Source organism: Schistocerca nitens, chromosome 7 (genome assembly GCF_023898315.1).
Source record: "Schistocerca nitens isolate TAMUIC-IGC-003100 chromosome 7, iqSchNite1.1, whole genome shotgun sequence".
Taxonomy (NCBI): Eukaryota; Metazoa; Arthropoda; class Insecta; order Orthoptera; family Acrididae; genus Schistocerca; species Schistocerca nitens.
In genome coordinates, this window is record NC_064620.1 from 504816253 (window position 1) to 504840754 (window position 24502).

A 24502-nucleotide genomic window follows, 5' to 3' on the forward strand; every position below is an offset into this window, starting at 1 on the left:
ATCACATTTAAACTTCTTTTATATAGAACTGTAATTTAAATTGTTTCAATATTCATGTGTTGTTTTACTTTAGTTGGTCTAGTATTTTAGGGTTATTTACATTTCCGAATAGACTCACAACCAGACAAGTCCATTGAATGAGTAAGTTACAAAGCTTTGCTTATTCTGCATTCTTTTACAAAAGCTTTTCGAATGCGAAACAGGGATTGATTGAAATGTGTGGTACTTAGTTGGAATTTTCATGAAAGCAAAAATTTTCAAAAATTTGAAGAAAATGTCTGTATTGACAGTGGTTTCAAAGAACTTAATGTCAATGATTCAACTACCAGAAACCATGCATTTCAGTCCAGTTTTTCTTTTTGCGAAGACAGATTTTATGCACAGAATTAGGATTGTCAGTGAACCAGAGGTGATTAGTCTAGCTATTCACATGGCCAGAAATGTGACACAAAGCTCCGTCACTAATAAAATATTTTATAGTATCAAATTTACGATCTACAATCTTCTTAAGCAACCCCTCGCAACACTTCACCCTCTTTTATTTGTCAGTTGGAAGTCATGGCTGTACACATGAAATGCAGTTGGGTTTCAGGCATAAAGACTTCAGTCCAAGATTACAAAATGTATGTTTAGTTAAATGAGACCATTAACTGAAAAGAGAAGCACTGAGCTGTCAATAGGCACACACGAAAGAAAGAAAACTTGCTAGGTTTCAGAGTTATTCTTTGATGAATTAGAAGAAAATACATATCATACAGAAAATACACACCCACACACTTGTGCCTGTGCCCCTATATGGCGCCGGCTGGACTAATAGTGCCAATTGCTTTATTTCTTGGCAGGTGGACCGTTGTGGTGGAGGTAGTGTCAGGTGGGATGGGTGGGGGAGAGGAAGGCAGGGAGAAGCACTGGAGGTGGGAGACCAGGGGCTTACAGGGAGGGGTCAGTGCAAGGGGTGACAGGTATTATAGGCTAGGCATGTGTTGCTGGGGTCAGTGGGGAGCAGCACACACTGAAGGGGATGTGAATTGGGATGGTGACGGGACAGAGGAAGGGGAAACCACTGTGTGGAGGGTGCAGGGACAGCAGGTTCTCTGAGATTGAGGTAAGGACAATTACGGAGTGCAGAATGTGTTGTAAGAATAACTCCCATCTGCGTAGTTAAGAGAAGATGATGGTGAAGGGAAGGATACAGGTGCTCAGATTCTAAAGCAGCCATTGCACCAGAGAGCCAACTTTGTTCTCGACAACAGTTTGACAGTGGCCATTCATTGTGATTGACAGTTCGTTGGTAGTCATACTGACATAAAAGGCTGTGCAGTGTTTGCAGCAGACTTGCTGTATGACGTAGCTGCTGTCACAGGTCGCCTGACCCTTGACTGGGTAGGATAAGCCTGTGGCAAGAGTAGGAGATGCTGGATGAGTGGATTGGGTAGGTCGTGCACGTGAACCCTGTGGCTAAAGATTCGGAGTGACAGTGGCGTAGTGATACATTAGGACATTGTGTGGGTTGGGTGGGATGGAACACCACTTTAGAATGGATGGGAAGGATCTTGGGTAGGATGTCCCTCATTTCAGGGCAGGATGAGAGATAATCAAAACTCTAGTGAAGGATATGGTTCATTATAATGAAATGAACACCCTTAGCTGCTTACAGGCGTTGACATACGTCAATGGGGACAGATGAAAATATGTGCCCCGACCGGGACTCGAACCCGGGATCTCCTGCTTACATGGCAGACGCTCTATCCATCTGAGCCACCGAGGACACAGAGGATAGCGCGACTGCAGGGATTTATCTCTGGCACGCCTCCCGTGAAACCCACATTCTCAACGTACTGTCCCACACTACATTCGTAGTGCCCCAGCCCATTATACTCCCGTAAGAGTTCGGGCACTGTTTGTGCATTTGCACATGTCCGAAAGAACAGATACCATCTTAGTATAAACGGGTATGGTTCAGTTGTTGCAATCCGGGGTGGGATTGGATTGGATTGGATTAGGTGGGGGGTACTCTTTTGTAGCTGATTCTTGGGAGGGGGTTAGGATTGGAGGTGTGTAAGGATATTGTATGGGAAATTTGTCTGTGGATGAGGATGGGGATGGGGGCAGGGGTGTATTGCCCGTCTATGAAAGCCTTTGTGAGACCTTCAGCATACTGGGCAAGGGAGTTCTTGTCACTGAAGATACATCATCCACAAGTGACGAGACTGTATGGGAGGGATTTTCTAATGGGGAAAGGATGGCAGCTGTTGAAATAAGGTACTGTTTATTGTTGGTGTGTTTAATGTGGATAGGGGAGTGAATATAGCTGTCATGAGAGAGGAGAAGGTTAATGTCCAGGAATGTGGCACATTGGATAGAGGAGGAACAGGTGAAGCAAATGAAAAAGATGATGATGAGATTGTGGATGAATGTGGGTATGGTGTCTTGGCCATGGGTCCAAATTATGAAGGTATGTCTACAATCCTGTACCAGACTAGGCAGTGGGAGTTCTGAGAGGCCATGGTTTCCCCTAGATGGTCCATAAACAGGTTGGCGTAGGAAGGTGCCATATAGATGCCCATGGCTGAGCCACAGATTTATTTGTGTACGTTTCCTTCAAAGGGGAAGTAGTTTTGAATTAGGATGTAGTTGGTAAGATGTATAAGGAGTGAGGTGGTGGGTTTGAAGTCTGAAGAACATTGGGAGAGGTAGTGGTCCATAGTGGCAAGGCCATGGGCTTGTGGAACGTTGGTACATAGAGAGGTGGGTATGGTAGAACATGTGCCGTTGGTTGGAGGTGTTGGTCAACAAGAGCAGAAATTCCTTCTGTGGTAGCAAAATAGCCAGCTACAATGGGACATCCAGGATTGTTTGGTTTATGGATTTTGGGGAGCGTGTAGAAGATGGGTCTGCCAGGTGTTTTTCGGAGGAGGAGGGATATACACTAAGGTGAGAGATTCTGGGAGGAGCCTGTGGATTTTGGTAGGAATTGGAGGTTATGTTTGACTTCCGGGGTGAGATCACTGTGTCAGAGCTTGTAGGTGGAGTCTTACAGTTTGCAGAGGCTTTCTGTCGGGTAGTCACTGCGACTCCTCATTGCAATGGTGGAGCCTGTGTCTGCAGGGAGGATGATTAGATGAAGATCTGTTTTCAGGTTGTGTATGACTGCCCTTTCTTCTGCTGAAAAGTAGGGACCTGGGGAAGGATGGTGAGGCCATTTTTGGGGGTAAGGGATTCCTGGAAGATGAGCAAGGGATCATTAGGTGTAAGGGGAGGAGGTCCATGCTTGGGTGATAACATGAACTGGGAGAGGCAAGGTTAAATGTTGGGGTTAGGTTGGCATTGGTTAGAGAGATTGGTGACCAAGTATTTCCACTGTAGGGACAGAGGAGGAGAATAGGTCTGTGGTAAGTTCAACATGGTTAAAGTTGGGTGCAGGACTGAATGTGAGGCCTTTGGATAAGACTGAAACTTCTGGGGGACTGAGGTTCTTGATGGAAAAGTTAACAACGTTGTTTTGGGTTTGCTTGAGTTCTGCATTTTGTGGGAGGGAATTTTGGAGGAATGGTAAATTGAAGATATCATCTAGCCAGGGTCTGGAGGTTATGAGGGGTTGACAAGGAGTTCACTGTGAATAGCATGAGTGTTGATGGATAGTGATGTCCCAAGGTGGGAATAGGATGTCAACAGGTTGGACAGTTTATAGAGATGGTACCTGGAATGCTCCTCCAGTTGTTGGAGTGCAATGGTTTCTATTTTGGAAACGTTGTGTACATAGTAAGGATGGCACAGTAATAGTACCTTGTGGAGAGAGTAAAGGTAGTTGTGGGATACCTGTGCCATGGAGAGGTGTTTCTGCGATACCAGGTTTGTTAGGTACAGGGACTTGAAGAATCTGAAAACATCAAGGTCATTATGAAAGGAAGGGGATCCAGAGTATGGGATTTTTATGGTTAGGCCCTTGGGAGGGGAGTCTATAGTTCAGACAGCATTTAAAGAACAGGATGGGGGACTGGGTTTTAGCCATGGAAATGGATACTTTTCTGTACTGGTTCAGAAAGATGGAGCAGGGATACATTAGTGCAGGGATGCTGTTAGGAAATGGGAAATGACGCTGGAAATGGACAAATGAAAGCATTAGGCAGTTATAAGGGGAACTGGACAGTACAACGTGAGTTCATAATGTGAAAAGAACAGGAGAAATTTGGCTGAGGCTGTCAGATGATTTTGTGGTGTGAAGATGTTTGATCACATGTAAGTTATCATCATACATAGGAAAAAAGAGAGATGGAAACTTCTGACGGGAGCAATGTGTGAGGAGGGATGTGTGAACTCAGTGGTTAAATGTAGTGGTTAGTTGCTGGAAGGTGTTAAAACTGTGATCCGGTGGCTGTGTGGCACTTGCAGCAGCTTTTGATAGGGAGGCAGGGAGAAGCACTGGGGGTGGGTGGCTAGTGGCTCGGAGGGAGGGGATCGGTTAGCCAGCTAGGAATGCAGGCGTGAGGGGTGACAGGTATATAGGCTAGGCACGTAATGCCGGGGTTGATATGAAGGTGGCATGAGGATGTGAATTTGCATGGTGCCAGGACAGAGGAAGAGGATACTGTTGGATGGAGGGTGCAGGGGCAGTGCGTGACATGAGGTTGAGGTCAGGACGATTACAGGAATGGAGGATGTGTTGCAAGGATAACTCCCACCTATGTGGTTCAGAGAAGATGGTGTTTGAGGAAAGGATTCAGATGACACAGGTTGTGAGGCAACCATAGTATTGAGCGTGTTATGCTCAGCTGCATGTTGTGCCACCAGGGAGTTAACTTGGTTCTTGGCAACAGTTTGGTGGTTGCCATCCATCCTGATGGACAGCAGGTTGGTAGACATACCAACATGAAAGGCTGTGCAGTGTTTACAGTGTTCTTACTGTATGACATGGCTGCTTTCACAGGTGGGCCGACCTCTGATGGGGTAGGATAAGCTTGTGACAGGAGTAGGAGCTGGGTGGATGGGTTGGGCAAATCTTGCACCTTGGTTTGCACAGGGATATAATCCTTATGACAAGGGGTTGGGAGTGAGAGTGGCATAGTGATGGACTAGGAGGTTGTGTAGGTTGGGTGGGGACGGAACACCACCTTAGGAGGGATGGGAAGGATCTTCGGTAGGATGTCCCTCATTTCAGGGAAGGGGAGAGATCAAACCCCTGGCAAAGGATATAGTTCAGTTGTCTCAATCCAGGGTGGTATTGGATTATGAGGGAGTCACTCTTTTACAGTTGATTCTTGGGGGAGGGGAGGGGGGGGGTTAAGCCTTCGTGAGGCCTTACTGGGTAAGAGAGTTCTCTTCACTATAGATACATTATTCATGAGTGCCACGACTATATAGGAGATATTTCCTGATGTGGAAAGAAAGACAGGTGTAAAAATGTAAGTATGTTGGTGGTTAGTGGGTTTAATGGGGACAGAGATGTGGATGGCAACATCAGAGAGGTGGAGGTCAATGACTATGAAGGTGGTGCGGTTGGGTGGAGGAAGACCAGGTGAAGCAGATTGAGGAGATGTTACAGTTGTGAAGGAATCTGGACAGTGTGTTCATATCATGAACATTTAACATTTGTCTGTCCTGAATGCTGCCTAACTGATTTTTTCAGGATAGTAGAATTTTCTACAAAATGCTGATGGGCTTCTGGAATTTATTCTGAAAGCTTCCGATTATGTTTACAGTTAAAGTCATCCCTGCTGGATTTCCGTTTTGTTATCAGCTGATGTATGCTGCTTTTTTCAGGACTACTGGAGTTCTAGGATTTCTGCTGAAAATGTTCATGAATCTTCTTGAATAGACAAGTACAGATGCAAATTTGAACTATACATACAATTTTATTCACATAATGCTACATATTTTAGTTGAATAAGTAGAACAACAAAATAAACACCCACAGCACTTTCAGGCAGTAAGCAACAACAAGCTCTGTAGGAATCAGCATGGGTTTCGAAAAAGACGGCCGTGTGAAACCCAGCTCGCGCTATTCGTCCACGAGACTCAGAGGGCCATAGACACGGGTTCCCAGGAAGATGCTGTGATTCTTGACTTCCGCAAGGCGTTTGATACAGTTCTCCACAGTCTTTTAATGAACAAAGTAAGAGCATATGGACTATCAGACAAATTGTGTGATTGGATTGAAGAGTTCCTAGTCAACAGAACGCAGCATGTCATTCTCAATGGAGAGAAGTCTTCCGAAGTAAGAGTGATTTCAGGTGTGCCGCAGGGGAGTGTCATAGGACCGTTGCTATTCACAATATACATAAATGACCTTGTGGATGACATCGGAAGTTCACTGAGGCTTTTTGCAGATGATGCTGTGGTGTATCGAGAGGTTGTACCAATGGAAAATTGTACTGAAATGCAGGAGGATCTGCAGCGAATTGACACATGGTGCAGGGAATGGCAATTCAATCTCAATGTAGACATGTGTAATGTGCTGCGAATACATAGAAAGATAGATCCCTTATCATTTAGCTACAGAATAGCAGGTCAGCAGCTGGAAGCAGTTAATTCCATAAAATATGTGGGAGTACACATTGGGAGTGATTTGAAATGGAATGATCATATAAAGTTGATCATCATTAAAGCAGATGCCAGACTTGAGATTCATTGGAAGAATCCTAAGGAAATGCAATCCGAAAACAAAGGAAGTAGGTTACAGTACGCTTGTTCGCCCACTGCTTGAATACTGCTCGGCAGTGTGGGATCCGTACCAGATAGAGTTGATAGAAGAGATAGAGAAGATCGAACGGAGAGCAGTGCGCTTCATTACAGGATCATTCAGTAATTGTGAAAGCATTACGGAGGTGATAGATCAGCTCCAGTGGAAGACTCTGCAGGAGAGACGCTCAGTAGCTCGGTACGGGCTTTTGTTAAAGTTTGGAGAACATACCTTCACCGAAGAGTCAAGCAGTATATTGCTCCCTCCTATGTATATCTCGCGAAGAGACCATGAGGATAAAATCAGAGAGATTAGAGCCCACACAGAGGCATACCGACAATCCTTCTTTCCACGAACAATACGAGACTGGAATAGAAGGGAGAACTGATAGAGGTACTCAGGATACCCTCCGTCACACACCGTCAGGTGGCTTGCGGAGTATGGATGTAGATGTAGAAGCTGCTACAATTATCCATGAGTACCACGTAATTGAAAAATCATGTAAGGTGGGAAAGAGTAAGACCACAGAATATTGATTAGTAAGCACGTTATATTCCCTGTGAACATTAAAAGTTCATCTTTCGTCTTTTACCTATTACTTTTGACAGGTATAGGCCTTATTATTACTTACACCTGTTGCTTCTTTGCCCCCTCCCCCACCTCTTCTCTCTCTCTCTCTCTCTCTCTCTCTTTCTCTCTCTTTCTCTGCCCCCTCCCTCTCTCTATGAAGTGATTCTACTATTTAGTACTTACATATACGTTCTCCTGATAAAGGAATTTCTAAAAACTCCCAGGAGTTATGTATTTTCATCGTTTTTTCTAATTTTTAATGATCAAAATTAATTTAAACATTTTATTAATTTAAGGATGAGTTCTTATTGCTTCTGACACTTGGTAATTTAACACTCCTCTCTTATGAAATCTCATCAGTGTTTACCTTTTTACCTTCTTTTTACAATTTGCTTTATTTGAACTCAAAAATTAATATTCATTTTTTTTCTTCCACCCTCCCCCCCATGAGGCAACTCATACTGTCAACAGAATGACAAGATAGATATGTAGGTAATGTTTTGGTTGTTAATAGTAACAGATACTTGTGAGTTATATGAAAATGAAAAGAAGTACCAATAACTTGACAGTCAGCACATTATGAAAAATAAGAGGCAATGAACAAAATAAAATTAAACGCTTTAATGCTGTAAGAATGAGTTCTTACTGCTTTTGAGATATGATTTTACAGAAGAGTCCTGAAGATTAGATGAATAGAATGAATAACTAACTGAGTAATTCTTGACCAGCTGTAATCTTTCTCCAGTAAATACAACATATTAAACTATTTGCAGCATGGGTTCGGAAGACAATGATCCATAATAACAGCAGTAGCAACTTCTGTCTGTGAACTGCTAAAGCCGAGTAAAGGAAGCAAAGTAATTTGGACTTTTCTAGTTTTATCTGAGATCTTTGATTCTGTGAATTGTATAGTGCCATTACTCAAATTAGAAACTACCAGCATAAGAGGAGTAGCACTAAACTTCTTTAGTTTGTATCTCTGAGATAGAAGACAGTGTACTAAACAGTCTTACAAGAATAAAGTAAAATCCTTACAATAAAATCAGCATACAAAACTCAGTTGTAGAGTCCTGCCAGATAAGTATTCTCGGGCTATTTTTATTATATATGTTAATGCTATAACACAGCTGCAAAACTCAAAGCTAGTGAACTATGCGGATGATACATTATTTATTAGCTTGGGCCGTACAGATAAGCTATCAGTCTAAAGCAATAAAGAGAACTCTGAATTGATCACAGAATATCTATCAATGAATAAACTGACATTGACTAAGAATAAGACTATTGTAATGGAGTTCTTGTTATATTATTACCATTCTCTTACTGCATCACTGTCTACAGTTGAAACATCTGATGCACATTAGTTTTTAGAAATTGTGATTTACTAACATCTTGCATGGGAAGAGCATATCAGCTACATCTGTAAAAAGATCAGCTGCAGTATTTGCTTACGGAAACATCTCTCAAATATAATAAATCCTCCTGCCCTTAAACAAGTGTATTATGAATTAATTCAATGGCATTTGCAATATGGGATTGAAATTTGGGGTGGCGCCCCCAAAAGTCTGCATGGATAGGTTATTCAAGCTTCAAAAGAGCAGTTAGGGTAATTGTCAATATAAGTAAATTCCAGTCTTGAAGGGACTACTTCAAAAAATTATAATTTACTGACTGTGTATTCAGTCTTGGTTGTTGAGACTATTATGTTTGTAAAAGAGAATGGTAAACTGAGCACAGTGAATAGTGACATCCATAATTACAACACACGGACCAGATATGATTATCATAGGGGACTGACCAATAAAAAAGCTACAGATCACGGTCCACTTAAAGCTCGATGAGAATTCTATAATAGGTTGCCCAATAATGTAAAGCAGCTCCATGGAAATCATTTTACAGGAAAACTGAAACATTGTTAATTGAAAAATGTTTGTACTCACTCATATATTTCTGAGCTCTGTTATCGATTCTAGTTTTATGTGCCTCAGTGTACTAATGGTCAATGTTTATATAATAGTATATAATTATGCTACTTGTTGTATATATTCATTACATTTATGTCACGATATCTTTGCAAATGTACAAAAACTGACAGTGTCCAAGACTAAAGTTATTTTGGATAAATAATAATAGTTATTATTATTATTATTATTATTATTATTGGTACGGAATCAAATTAGGGAGAAATAAACAACACAACTTTACTAAAAGAAGGGATCAGCTTGCAGGTCATTACTCATTCACCAAGGACAAGTTAATTTGGAATAGATTGTAAAAATTGGAGATGGAGACCAGTGGATAAATATAGGGCGTCCAGGTTAAACATATAGTAATGTAAAATGTAATGACTTCAGACATAATTGTGAGAGTTATTGATAATTCAAAATTATTTTAGTTTTGCATGCGGCAGTTTATACCGCATGATAGGGGCGGGAAAAACCGACACATATTTTATTTCAGAATGCCTAGTATTTTTTGGTATTTATGTGGTCTCTGTTAGAACAGGGGTTTTTATTTTTTACTAATAACTGGATAAAAAGATCGAAATATCAGTTTAGCCATAGCAGCAGTGCAAATTTTTTGTTTTTAAATAAACCTTTTTTAAGGAATGAGGAATTCTGATTTGCATTGCTTTGGAATATTACGTTATTACAGAAAATTGGAAAAGGAAACTGCGTTATTTTAATAGCAACGTCGACAGAAACAAGTAACAAACACATGGGATAAGGATTGGTAGAGCACTGATGCGACAGTAACGAACGTGTTACCATGCGGTGTGCCCTATTATCTGTACATGCAGTGTGCAAGGCTTGCTTTGTCCGGTGTATATGATAGTTTCACATTATCATTGTTGGACATCAGTTGTATTACAGAATAGGACAATCCGTAGTCCAAAAGTAATTTTATGAAACACCGTGTCAGTGAAGTACAGTGCTCCATTTGCTTTAAAAGATTGAAAATAGGAGGAGCCACAACCAAAATGTGACACAATATAAGGAGAAAATGTAAAACTTAACAGTTCACTCATAGTTTACAATAAAAATAGAAAGCAGCCAGTGTGGTGCCTGTGTCCACATAATATGGCTTTATGCTTGTAGCCCTGGAAAATTGACAAATATCACAAAAAATAGAGTTCTCTAGTCTCTGTTTTCACCCTTTAAGACTGACTATTCTTGATTTCCAGATAGTAGTATGATTTCCTGTTTTGCAGTTATGTAATCATACAATAATGGGTCTTTCTGCCTATTTATGTGCAATATGTTACATTTGTGTGCGTTGAGGGTCAGCTGCCAATTCATGCTCTAAGGTTTTATCCTGTGCAGGTCATCATGCATGTAGACTACTCTCTAAACTACAGCATCATCCATGAAAGTCTTATGGTATTTCATACTTAATCCACTAAGTCATTCATATATATTGTGCAAAGTAATGGTTCCATAACACTCTCTTGTTGTACATTCAAAGGCACTTTTGCATCTGAAGTCTTCTCTCCATTGAGAATGAAAATGCTGTGTTCTATTTGCTAGGTGGTCTGATGCTCTGTGCACTTGTATTTTGTTCATTAGGTGGCAGTGCAGAACTGTACCCAATGCCTTATGGAAGTCAAGGAAAGTGGCTTTTATCTGGGTGTCGTTATCTACTGCCTTCTGGGTCTCTTGATCGAACAGAGTGAGCTGGGTTTTGTGCAGTTGTTGTTTTCGGAATCCATGTTGATTCCTGCAGAGGAGATATTCAGTCTCCTGACATATCATAATATGTGAGCATAAAAGATGTTCCAAATTCTACAAATGACCAACATCAGAGGTATAGCCCTATAGTTTCGTGCATATGTTCGACAACCCTTCCTGAAAACGGGAATGACTTTCACTTTTTCCCAGTTATTAAGAACACATCTCTCGACCAGTGACTATGATACAGTGGTTTTAGAAAAGGAGTAAATTCCTTAACATACTTTGTGTAGAATCATGTTGGTATCCTGTCAGGTCCTTTGGATGTCCTTGTGTTGAGCAATTCCAGTTGCTGTTCTAGCACAGGATCACTTATTTCAATATCTCATTTTTCTGATAGTGTAACAATTTAAAGGATTAACTACAGTGTGAACCTTGCAGGGAAACAGTTTGGGAAAAATCATTTAGTATTTCGGCCTTTCCTCTGTAATCACCTCTGTCATTATGGTCACAGAATATCTGGACTGATGGCTTCAATCGGTTTATTGATGTAACATAAGATCAAAGCTTCTTTGGTCTTTTTGCCTAGTCGGTAGATAGAATTTTACTTCTGAATTCATTGAACATTTCACACGTCTCTCCTTTCACTGTTTTTGGTTTCTTTCAGTTTTTATTTGTTTATGAGGCTTTGGCTGTGTTGAAAAGTGCAGTGCTGCTTTCTTTGCTTTCGTAGCAGCTGTCTAACATGACATTTGGCCCTTTCCCATGTCTCACAATATTGCTTGGCACGTTCCTGGCTAAAATGTATTGTACAGTACTCTTGAACTTTGCATATCAGTGCTTAACATTGTCAGTGTTGAAGGTGAAATTTCCATGTTGACTGCTCAGGTAATCTGGTATGTTCCTTATCCCCCTTGCTTAGCAGAAATATCTATGTACTTTTCTGTACGTTATTTACAGCCATATTCAGTGATGTTATAGCCTTTTCCTTGTTCTGCACTGAGTCAGAAAGTTTGGGCTGTTGGTGACAAGGAGATACTTTCTCTGATTAGTTGCTGAAGGTAATTTTCAAAAGAGGCATCTAGAACAATTCCACAAAGCTCACTGTCCTTACTGCCCACATTAACACATTGAGTCCCACTGAAGCCAGTGGGCTGGGGTAAATAGATGCATCAAACCCATCTTCAGCAGCAGCAGCAGCAACAACAACAACAACAACAAGTTTTTAATGTTTTAAAGGTGGGTATAACATTTTGTTGCATGAAAAATGGAGGTTGGAACATTACCGTATTTACTCGAATCTAAGCCGCACTTTTTTTCCGGTTTTTGTAATCCAAAAAACCGCCTGCGGCTTAGAATCGAGTGCAAAGCAAGCGGGAGTTCTGAAAAATGTTGGTAGGTGCCGCCACAACGAAACTTCTGCTGTCGAATATATGTAGCGCTACACAGGCATGGTTTGTAGGCACAAAGATAAATACTGGCGCCAAAACCTCTACGTCAGTAAATAATTTTTTTTTTTTAAAAAAAGGTGGAAGACGAGCTTTTTTTCTCCGCCCCGAGTTTCGACCACTACATTTTCATATATTATCCAATGAAGTAAATACAAACTCCGTATTGTTCATCTTCGAATGTAGCAGAATTTCAATGTACTACGAAAATCCGACTGGCAAGACTGTTTGGGTGTTTGTCAATATGGCCAACTCTACGTTCTGAAATTTTTCCTATCTGTGAGAAGAGATGGTTGCTAATAGGAACTTTTATGAATTGTGATCACAAGCAGTATTCTCTTCACCATAAGAATAATACGAATATAAACATTTTGCCATGTTTTCTTTTGTGTTTGCTGCTATCTCATTTAAATCTTGCCTGCCTAATAAACTACGAAACTAGAGTGAGACAACAGCAAACGCGGAAGAATATATGTATCGTGTCATGTTTATATTCGTATTAAGTGATACAGTCAGAAATGAAGCACGGCAACTGACTAGATTTTCAAATCTAAGATGACTCTAATTTCTGTGCAGAATTTGATGTACTAAAGAAGCAGCCGCAAAGATTTTCAAACGGAGAAAAATTTTCGCTAAACTCTCGTTCAGAACATGTCCTATCATACGCAGTCTATTATTTGGTTCTTGTTGATCATTATCAAAGAAACAGCAGTGTAAGTAACAACAAATAGCAGTCTCTTGCCATTGATTCGCTAATGAGACGATTCCTCTCTCTCTCTCTTTTTTTTTTTAATTGTTAGCGGCAGTAGGGCGCACAAAAGCAAGCCATGCCGCGAGCGGCGACAGTCCGTAAACACGCACTATCAGAATGCGACAAACAATGCATGACACAGTACAGTAATGTATTTTCAGCTTAGAGTACGTAAACACCTATAACAAAGAAAACGGCACTTATCAGATCGAAGCAAAATAAGCAATAGACTCAAACCAGACGAAGCACGTGAAAAAGGAAGAGTACCCGTATAAATACGGACGGAGCGCCTGACGCATAGCAATGGCTACCTGGTAAAGCTGAACTGCTAAGCTTACGACTCGAACCAAACTACTGTAGCTGTATCGTCATTCATTCGACCTAAATTGTGTCTCATATTACAATGGACCAACTTTGTTTCGATTTGTAGGTGCGCCCTAAACCTCTTCTCTCCCCTTGAATTTCGAGTCTCAAATTTCAGGTGCGGCTTAGATTCGGGAAATTTTTTTTCCTTGATTTCGAGTCTCATTTTTCAGGTGCGGCTTAGATTCGAGTGCGGCTTATATTCGAGTAAATACGGTAAGTGAGCTGGGTAATGTGATAGAGACTATTACAGCACATAATGTGGTAGTGGTTACTACTTTCACTTTTTCAATAATTAAATGGTAATTATATTTATCTGAGTACAGAAAGTAAGCAGCTAAACATAGCTATTAACGTTTTAAAATAACTGTGTTTAGATGTTTACTTTCTGTACTCAGATAAATATAATTACCATTGACTCAGGTTCAACACGTGTACAGCAACTCTCTGTGGATAATAATGGACTGTGTGTATGTTTCTTATATTTCTGTAGCAAGGATTGATGCACCATCTCAGAAACTGCTCTTAGTTGAGGACAAAAAGATGGAAGATCTGGCTCGAGAATGGTTTGACCAGCGAATTCGTTCCTCCTTGCTGTCCATCTTGTACAGTACACTGCTTGGTCTGCTGGATGTGGAACCAGGGAATTATCTGCTGTCTCACAGGAAGAAAATGGGTGCATTTGCATCACTAATGAAAGCCACTGACAGGTAATATTTCTTTACGTACCAGTGAGTTAGAACATTGAAGGTGCTTGCAAGTATACAGGAATAGTTGTTTTGTTTTGCAAAAGCAGCAGTCAGCATCTACGTTTATCCTGTGCAAACCACTGTTGAGTGCATGGTAGAGGCTGCTTCTGTTGTACCACAAAGTAATGTTCACCCGTGTTCAACAACCATATGGAGTACAGGAAGAATCCCTCTGTGCACATTGTAAGCAGTCTGATCTTGTCTTCACATTGGTGGCTGTAGAATATTTTTAGATTATTTACTTAATATTGGTTTGTGTAACTTAATAAACAGGCTTTCGTGAGGTGATTGCCACCTTATTTTCAGACCCCTTTCTTTTTCATGTTTTTCAGTGTTGCCAGCATGCTCTCCCATGGATCAAACAAACTAATCACTGTTTGTGCTGTTCTTTTTTTGTGCGCATTCACAAACTTCTAAGCAATTTCTAGAATTGATAGCACGAAAGTTTTGTAAGCTACCTGCTTTGTATATTGATAGCATTTTTCCAGTATCCTATCAATGAACCACATCTGCCATCTGCATTTCCTATAACTGAGCGTATGTGAGTATCCCACTTCGTTTTTGTTGTTGTGGTTTTTGTTGTTGTTGTCTTCAGTCCAAAGACTGGTTTGATGCAGTCGCCAGACTACTCTCTCCTGAGCAAGTCTCTTAATCTTTTGCATAACTACTGCAGCCTACATCCATTTGAACTTGCTTAGTATCTACAACACTATGTATCAGTTTTTGGTATACCATGTGGCCCAAGCCACCACCTTTTTTCATGGAGACTTGCACATCAAGTGAACATCACCTGCCATCTCCCTCCACAGTAAACAGAATCTTGAGATAAATCTCTTGAGATCTTCATGAAAACAGCGTAGTTCCCCTCTGCCATATCTCTACAGCACAAATATATTATCCATGTAACAGAATAACATATTTGGTTTTTTTGTTGGCAGTTCGTAATGCTGGTTCGTGAGATTTTTTGATGAAGAAATTTAGTATCACTGGGCATCAAGAACTCCCTGCAACCACACCATCCATCTGTTCATAGAACTTATCTTTCCATTTGAAACGTGGGATCACGAGACAATATTTAAACAGTTCTCCAACATCGTCACGAAAAATGCGATTCAGCTCTTCCAGTGCCTCATTAAGTGGAACTATGTTAAACAGTGTTACCATATCAAAACTGATTAATATGTCCTCCATCTGGACCACTTTGCTATTTAATTTACACGGAATAAAATGTGCCCAAATTTTTAATGTAAAAGGCCACCTATTCGATTCCCGAGTTCTTGATAACACAAGAATTGAGGCTCATTTTATCAGTTAATTAAATGACATAGTGGTCAAGCCAGAGTATGTAATACTCATTTTTGATGATGTATCACTGATTACCATGATTTTGTGTAATGAGATGATGTGGACAACTGAATTAGATTTTTCCTGCAGATATTGCAGAACTATTTAAATACTCTCTCATGGTCACAAACTTCAATTGGAAAGCAGAGTTTTATAAAAAAGATGAATGGTGTGGCTATAGGGAGCCCCTTTAAGCCTGGCGATAGCAAATTTCTTCAGAAAAAAATTTGAAGCAAATGCTTTCAGAACACTAACAAAAAGCCAAAACTATGGTTCCTTTACATGGATGATAGATTTGTGTTATGGAGATGTGGCACAGAGAAACTAGGTCATTTTATCTTAAAGAGATTAACCAGAAGATTTAGTTTAATGTGCCGGAGGAGGTAGATCGCAGATTACATTCCCTTGATGTGCAAGTCTCCAAGAAAGAATATGGTAGCTTGGACCACACGGTATACTGAAAATCGACACATGGTCCATTACTTAAGCCAGGACACAAATTGGCACCCATGACAAAAGTGAGGTGCTATAGAAATGGTAGCAAATATACCGAGGAATATCTACTCAACATGGAATTGGAATATCTCACTAAAGCATTGCTAAAGAGTGGATATTCACCCAGTGAGAACAAAAGAGCATTAAGACAATCATGCTAAGATCATAGCCATACAGGCATCTGTGACATTCAAGATTATCCTGTCATTCATTAAAGAGGTAACTGACCGCATAGGAAGAAAGATGCTGATGAAACATAGTATTGTTGAAATCTTCAAATACATCCGGAAGGTATGAAAACACCTAAAGTCGGCCAAGGATGTTTGCAAATTGGTGGAAAAAAGCAAGGATATACTCAATTCCATGTAGTTGCATTGATGTTTAAGTGGATACTAATAAAACAAGTGAAACAGTGGCCAGAACACAAGGGCTAAACACCCCAATAATTGCAATCAGAGGGAGGTGATGCGCGGGGGGCGGGGATTAATGGTATCTTGATTTCGGTGTTGAAAAAAATGTGGACTAGTATTTCACTATAGGTGATAGTGATTGTGAACCACAGTAACCAACAGTTTTCTGTCTCTTCTGGCCATGAGTATTTATATTTTGAAATCAACTTTCACACTTTTGATGAGAGACCACCAGTCTGCCCACTGATTTGTGTGCTGTTTCATTTCTGGTGTGATGGGTGGAACTTATCCACAGAAATTAAAGTGACTGAAATATGGTCTATACAATACATAAATAAATAAATAAAATATGGTCACTACAATAAATTTAAAAAGGGAAATGTATAGGTTAAAGTTACATGTAGTGGGAAGTTCGGTGGCAGGAGGAACAAGACTTCTGCTCAGGTGAATACATGGTTATAAATACAAAATCAAATGGAGGTAATGCAGGAGTAGGTTTAATAGTGAATTAAAAAAAATAATAATGTGTATAAGCTACTACTTGGTTTAAAAATCATGAAAGGAGGTTGTATATATGGAAGAGGCCTGGAGACACTGGAAAGTTTCAGGTAGGTTATATGAGTGTCATTCCAAAAGAAATGCACACTATCTTTGTAAAAATGCAGATTTCAGTCTGCATGTGTCAAAGTTTTACAGTGTGTAGATAAATCCTTCCCACTTGTTTTCAAGCTTAGATCAACCTGTTCCTGTGAGTGGTGCTGTCACAGCATGTCTTCAAGATGGCTGCTACACTTGACGTTTGTCAGAAGCAAAGTGCTGTCATAGAATTCCTTTGCTGTGAAAATGAGACAGCGGGAAACGTCCACAAGAGGTTGAAAAAGGTGTATGGAGATGCTGCTTTCAATCACAGTACAGTTAGTCGGTGGGCAAGCAGGTTACGTGATGATAGTGGGCATGGCAATATTGAGGATTGTCATTGCAGCGGCAGGCCTCCTACTTCACACACTCCAGACAATGTGCAGAGAGTTATCGAGTTGGTGACTGCTGACAGACGCATCACAGTGAATGAATTGTTACGCTACGTTGGGATAGGGGAAGGAAGTGTTTACAGAATACTGAAAGTGTTGACGTTAAAAAAGGTTTGTGCCAGCTGGGTTCCTAGGATGTTGACAGTGGCTCACAAAGAAACAAGAAAAATGGTATGCAGCAAACTTTTGGAACAGTACGAGAATGGTGGAGATGAATTTCTTGGAAGAATTGTGACAGGTGATGAAAGATGGCTCCATCATTTTTCACCAGAGACGAAGAGGCAATCAGTGGAGTGGCATCATGCAAATTCACCCAAAAAAAAAAATAATAATTCAAAACCACACCTTCTGCTGGAAAAGTTATGGCTACGGTGTTTTTCAATTCTGAAGGACTCTTGCTTGTGGACATCATGCCAAGTGGAACTGCCATAAATTCTGATGCATATGTGACGACACTGAAGAAACTTCAAGCTCGACTGAGTCGTGTTCGACCAAATCAGCAAAAGCAGGATGTTTAGCTGTTGCACGTCAGTGCACTGCCACATGTCAGTCAAAAAACCATGGAAGCGATCGCAAAACTCGGATGGACAACACTGAAACACCTGCCTTACAGTCCTGTCCTGGCTCCATGTGACTATCATCTCTTTAGGAAACTGAAAGACTCTCTTCGTGGAACAAGGTTTGAAGATGACGACTCCCTTGTGCACACTGCCAAACAGTGGTTCCAACAGGTTGGTCCAGAATCTTACCATGCGGATATACAGGGGCTGGTTCCAAGATGGCGTAAGGCAGTTCAGAAGGATGGAAATTATGCAGAGAAATGAAAATATTGTTCCTAAACGATGTATCTACGCACTGTAAAACTTTCAGACATGTAGAATAAAAGATGGATTAAAAAAAAAAAAAGTGTGCATTTCTTTTGGAGTGACCCTCGTATAATGATAAGACAGATATTTAGGGACCAGGTTTTAAATTGTAAGACATTTCCAGGGGCAGATGTGGATTCTGACCACAATTTATTGGTTATGAACTGTAGGTTAAAACTGAAGAAACTGCAAAAAGATAGAAATACAGTAGAAGAAGAAATGGGTAGCTTTGAGAGATGAAATAGTACAATCAGCAGAGGATCAAGTAGGTAAAAAGATGAGGGCTAGTAGAAATCCTTGGGTAATAGAAGAGAGATTGAATTTAATTGATGAAAAGAGAAAATATAAAAAAGCAGTAACTTAAGCAGGCAAAAAGAAATACAAATGTCTCAAAAATGAAATCAATAGGAAGAGCAAAATGGCTAAGCAGGGAACGCTAGAGGACAAATGTAAGAATGTAGAAACATGTATCGCTAGGAGTAAGATAGATACTGCCTACAGGAAAATTAGAGAGACATTTGGAAAAAAGAGAACCACCTATATGAATATCAAGAGCTCCGATGGAAAACCCATTCTAAGCAAAGAAGGGAAAGCAGAAAGGTGGAAAGAATATCTAGAGAGTCTACAAGGGTGATGTACTTGAGCGGAGTATTATGGAAATGGAAGAGGATGTATATGAAGATGAAATGGGAGATATCTGACAGAGCACTGAAAGACCTAGGTCGAAACAAGGCCCCGGGAGTAGATGACATTCCGTTAGAATTACTGATAGCCTTATGAGAGCCAGCCATGACAAAACTCTTCCATCTGGTGAGCAAGATATAGGAGACAGGCAAAATACCCTCAGACTTCAAGAAGAATATAATAATTCCAATCCCAAAGAAACCACATATTGACAGCTGTGGAAATTACCAAACTATCAGTTTAATAATTCATGGTTGCAAAATACTAACGCGAATTCTTTACAGATGAATGAAAAAATTGGTAGAAGCCGACCTTGGGGAATATTGGTTTGGATTCCGTAGAAATGTTGGAACACGCAAGGCAATGCTGACGTAATGACTTACCTTAGAAGATAGATTTAGGAAAGGCAAACCTATGTTTCTAGTATTTGTAGACTTAGAGAAAGCTTTTGACAATGTCGACTGGAATAATCTCTTTCAAATTCTGAGGGTGGCAGGAGTCAAATACAGGGAGGGAAAGGCTATTTACAATTTGTACAGAAACCTGATGGCAGTTATAAGAGTCGAGGGGCATCAAAGGAAAGCAGTGGTTGAGAAGGGAGTGAGACTGGGTTGTAGCCTATCCCCGATGTTATTCAATCTGTATATTGAGCAAGCAGTAAAGGAAGCAAAAGAAAAATATGGAGTAGGAATTAAAATCCATGGAGAAGAAATAAAAACTTGAGGTTCGCTGACGACTTTGTAATTCTGTCAGAGACAGCAAAGGACTGGAAGAACAGCTGAACGGAATGGACAGTGTCTAGAAAGGAGGATATAAAGTGAACATCAACAAAACCAAAACAAGGATAATGGAATGTAGTTGAATTAAATCAGATGGCGCTGAGGGTATTAGATTAGGAAATGAGACACTTAAAGTAGTAAATGAGTTTTACTATTTGGGGAGCAAAATAACTGATGATGGCCAAAGTAGAGAGGATATAAAATGTAGACTCCCTATAGCAAAGAAAGCATTTCTGAAGAAGAGAAGTTTGTTTACATTGAATATAGGTTTAAGTTTCAGGAAGTCTTTTTCTGAATGTATTTGTATGGTATGTAGCGATGTATAGAAGTGAAACATAGGTGATAAACAGTTTAAACAAGAAGATAATATAAGCTTTCGAAATGTGGTGCTAGAGAAGAATGCTGAGGATTTGATGGGTAGATCATGTAACTAATGATGTGGTGCTGAATAGAATTAGAGATAAGAGGAATTTGTGGCACAACTTGACTAGAAGAAGGGATCGGTTGGTAGGACACATTCCGAGGCAGCAAGAGATCACTAGTTTAGTACCGAAGGGAAGTGTGGAGGGTAAAAATCATAGAGGGAGACCAAGAGATGAATACACTAAACAGATTCAGAATGATGCAGGTTGCAGTAGTTACTTGGAGATGAAGAGGCTTGCACAGGATAGAGTAGCATGAATGGAGAGCTGCATCAAACCAGTCTCTTGACTGAAGACAACAACAACAACAACAACAACAACAACAACAACATAGACATATAATCATAAAAATTAGCTCTGTGCTCTTAAACTTCAATTATATATATTATGCCTCCATGTTTTTGCACATATTTATTATTTTTCATCATTAAGAATATAAATGGAATACTGCCTCATAAATTCGCAACCAAACTATAACATTTCAGTCTAACGTAGGCAGGCCTTGGGGAGCACTACAGATAAGTGTGCCGCCACAATTAAGGTTTGTATTCACATTTGCTGGCTTTGTTACCTCATAACTAAATTGTACTCTTAGCAGTTTTCAATCAGACATAAGTCACAAAATCAAAGAAACTCATTCTTCAGCAAGCACATTCATGTATATTTATGTAGTAAGAAGATACAAGAATCTGTTACAAACAAGAAGGAAAAATTATGTATTAGTATATATCTGGACATGAACGTACTACCTTCCGCTACAGATTACATCATCTCTAAACACAGAGTCTTTGTGAATGAAGCAGCTTAACACAATGTCGTTGTTCATATTACGATATGCTGAAGGCTTTCACTGCTGATGGGTTGTTAACTGATGTTGAATTATAAGAAATCATACATAGGGTGATGAGTTTGTGATAAATCTCAATATGCCACCACGTTGAAGTGGCATACTGCTGTAAAAGGCAAGCTATAATTCAAAAAACGCAGTATGGCATCTCTAAAGTTGTCAACTTCCAACATCGCATCAAGTGACATGTCATTTTGACATCAGTATCGAATAAGTCGAGCATGTTATGAACCATACACCCTTGCAGTGGCAAGACATAACTCCATGGCTCTGCAGCAAGGAGATTAGTATCTATTCTCACCTCCTGCACCACATAGACACTGTCCCCTCCCCACCAGTAAGGTACTGTTAATTGTTTTTCTGGATTGATTGGAGAAAGTTATAACAGAAGTAATAGCACTTTTTAAGTATTGGTGCTGAGCAAAATGTAACATTGATTTTACCAAAATATATTATACATTGAAACTTCCTTTGGAGGTGGGGGGGGGGGGGGGGGTGTTAGGCACAAGTGCTTTGCCAACTGAGCTACCGAAGCATGACTCATGACCCGTCCTCATAGCTTTACTTCTGCCAGTACCTCGTCTCGTACCTTCCAAACTTAAGAGAAGCTCTCCTCGAAAATTATATTATACTTAATTATTTTCAAAGTAGCCATGAAAAAGAGACTGCAACTGAATCTTTTTCTGGGTTAGCTGGCTTCTCATTTGTAGTTGGAATGAAACTGGCTTTGAAATTGGACAAGTACTCTACAGTAGTATAGATTTCTGCAGGAGAGGGCCCGGCAACATACTTATGTGTTTCATGGAGCAATGTTGTCAACACTTGCTCTGATGGTATGATGGGAATGAAAAGTGGTGTGTCATCTGCCACATCTGTGCAGCCAGTTAGAGAGCAATTGGCAGATGGCTTGTTCGGAAGCCAGAGAAAAGGAAACTATTCTTACATTTTCACATCGGTATAGATGTGGAATCTGCTATGTATTCAGATAAAACAGCTGTGTCCCACCATAACCACAACCTTGGAAATTGCAATATATTCCGAAGGAGGAGCAAAATTACTGTGAGAGCTGAGATTATTAATTAATTGCTGCTTTTATATAGATGCTGGTGGTGGTGGTGGTGGTGGTGGTGGTGCCACTGCCTCTGCTGCTGCTGCTGCTGCTAACGATGATGATGATTAAAAATAATAAACAGATGACTGGCTTAGATAGTAAGCAAAGAAGGAAATGAAGATAAAATCAGTGGAAATCATTATCTTTTTCTCCTTCCAAAATGTAGACAGTCAGTAAATTGCATAGGTTTAGAACAGGTATGGTGTTAACTCTGTTAGGCAGATAATTTAACAGTGAACCAGTTCGTAATGTTAATTAGAATATGTTAAAAATAAAATTTTCTCAAAGAGCCGCTTTAAAAAAAAAGGGGGGGGGGGGAGGGGGCAACGCCGTACACCCAGGTAAATACGGTATGCATCAAACAGCTACTTAGAGAATTTAAAACTATATTTCAGCGATGCAAATGCATCTCACTCCTAGCCCCCCACAAAAGCTTCATCCTGTCCTCTTACATTTCCACTGGTCAACAAGTAATTAATTCATTTATTTTATTTTTATGTTATTTATTTATTTGTTTTTTCTTCTTCATACTTCTCTTCCTTCTTATCCTACTGACTTTTGTTGATCCACTGAATAAACTGTTGTACGCTCTGTGAGGCAGATTACCTATGAATTGATGTGCTCTATGCCATATAGTTTCTTTTCATGCTTTGTAGGTGGATGCTTGTGAACTCTACTGATAGGTGCTTCTTTCATATTAATGCTCATTAGTTGTTCATCATTTAAAACTTAAGAAGAATTATCTGTTACATTTTTAATGCTAATGATGATTTAATTTTTTATAGGGATAGTTCTTTGGACCTGAAACAGATGTATGAAAGTGTTGATGCTGAAGCACCAGAAATTGTAACAGAGATTCAGTGGCCACCGCTTGATGTCAACTTGCAGACACCAAACCAGTACAAACTACATCGAGTCCCATGCCTTTTTGAACCCTGTAGCATTAGTCACAATACCACTTGTAAGTAGATGCCACAGTATACTACTTCTGGCAGTTTTTAACTTTTTCCTTGATTATGACAAAGTTATCAAATATCATCATTCATTATATGCTTTTGCAGTGTGTGATGTTAAAATAAGCTGTAGAGTAAATAAACAGTCTCATGACAGTTTTCAAATCAAGAGTTATGTACAATGACACAGGGGGTGCATTAATTATTATTTTCATATTTATTATGCTTTAAATCACGGGTGCTGACAAAGGAAAACAACTCTTACACACTATCTTACAATATACTAAACATTTGTCTGTGCTTTCTTTTTCCAGATAAAACCCAAAATAAGTTTAAACCTAATAAAAAGAGGCAAAAGAAAAAGAAGAAGAAAAAACCCATCCAAGAAAAAAATAAACATTCTGAAGGACAGACTAGTCACACGATCCAGTGCTGCTGATCACCTATGTAGCAGCAGGCAGAGATAAAGGTGTTAAGTACCTCTTTCCAACAGAATTGTGTACTAAAGCTTAATATTCCTGTAGCAGAAGTTGGAAAAGCTGGGGAAATTATTGTGCTGTATTTGTTCTCGAAAATTAATATTTATTGTAGATAACAGTGTAATCATTTTCAGTTTTGTTTTGTTTTGTCATCTGTTCAACCCACTCTGCGTAATCTGTCAGTGTATAGATTCCTGTGAAAATAGCTCCATAGTGTTCCTGGCCATACATGTAAATCAAGGGAGCCACACATGAGCACAGCATATTGATTGCACCTCACGTTTGCCTCCAATATGACATGTCCCAACATGATGACTCATGATGCACAGAATGCTTGTTGTGTTCTGTTTCTCATTATAGTTAGCCAGAATAATCATTTGCTAGATGCTGTGAATGCTCCAACATGTCATTAAAAGAAAAATTAAATCCTTATTTTATGATAATTGTTGTTAGGATAAATATATCTTTGGATTACCTTTACAGATGCATTCTGTTATGCAAACTTTTTCTGTAAATGACTTTTCATTTTTTGGGGAGGAAGAAAAAGAATACTATATGTGAGAACTTACGGTGTATTTCATCTTGTGATGCTATCCTTAATGAAATGCCTTGTGTTCACTCACATTTCTATAACAATCAAATCTAAGATCAAAATAAATTCAAATTATTATTCATAAATAAATTTTAGTGAAATCAAATTTGACATTTATCTATCATCAGTAATAGCAAAGCTTAATAATGGTACACAGTCTGATGCATCCGTTTAGTTTCTTGTACATGTTAAGCCCTTCTGTTCTTATTAATAAGCACCAAAGCAATTATCGAACATAGAAATACCAAATATTCAGTATGTTGA

General features: G+C 39.6%; 1 protein-coding gene across 1 annotated transcript in view; it reads left to right on the forward strand.

Moving 5' to 3' along the window:
* Nucleotides 1-24257, forward strand: part of LOC126194869 (little elongation complex subunit 2-like) — a 221481-nt gene extending 197224 nt beyond the window's left edge. The window contains exons 11-13 of the mRNA XM_049933213.1: nt 13973-14189; nt 23000-23175; nt 23482-24257. Coding sequence (XP_049789170.1) covers nt 13973-14189; nt 23000-23175; nt 23482-23606 — 518 coding nt within the window. The 3' untranslated portion in view covers nt 23607-24257. The remainder of the gene's footprint in view (nt 1-13972; nt 14190-22999; nt 23176-23481) is intronic.
* Nucleotides 24258-24502: the final 245 nt, after the last annotated feature.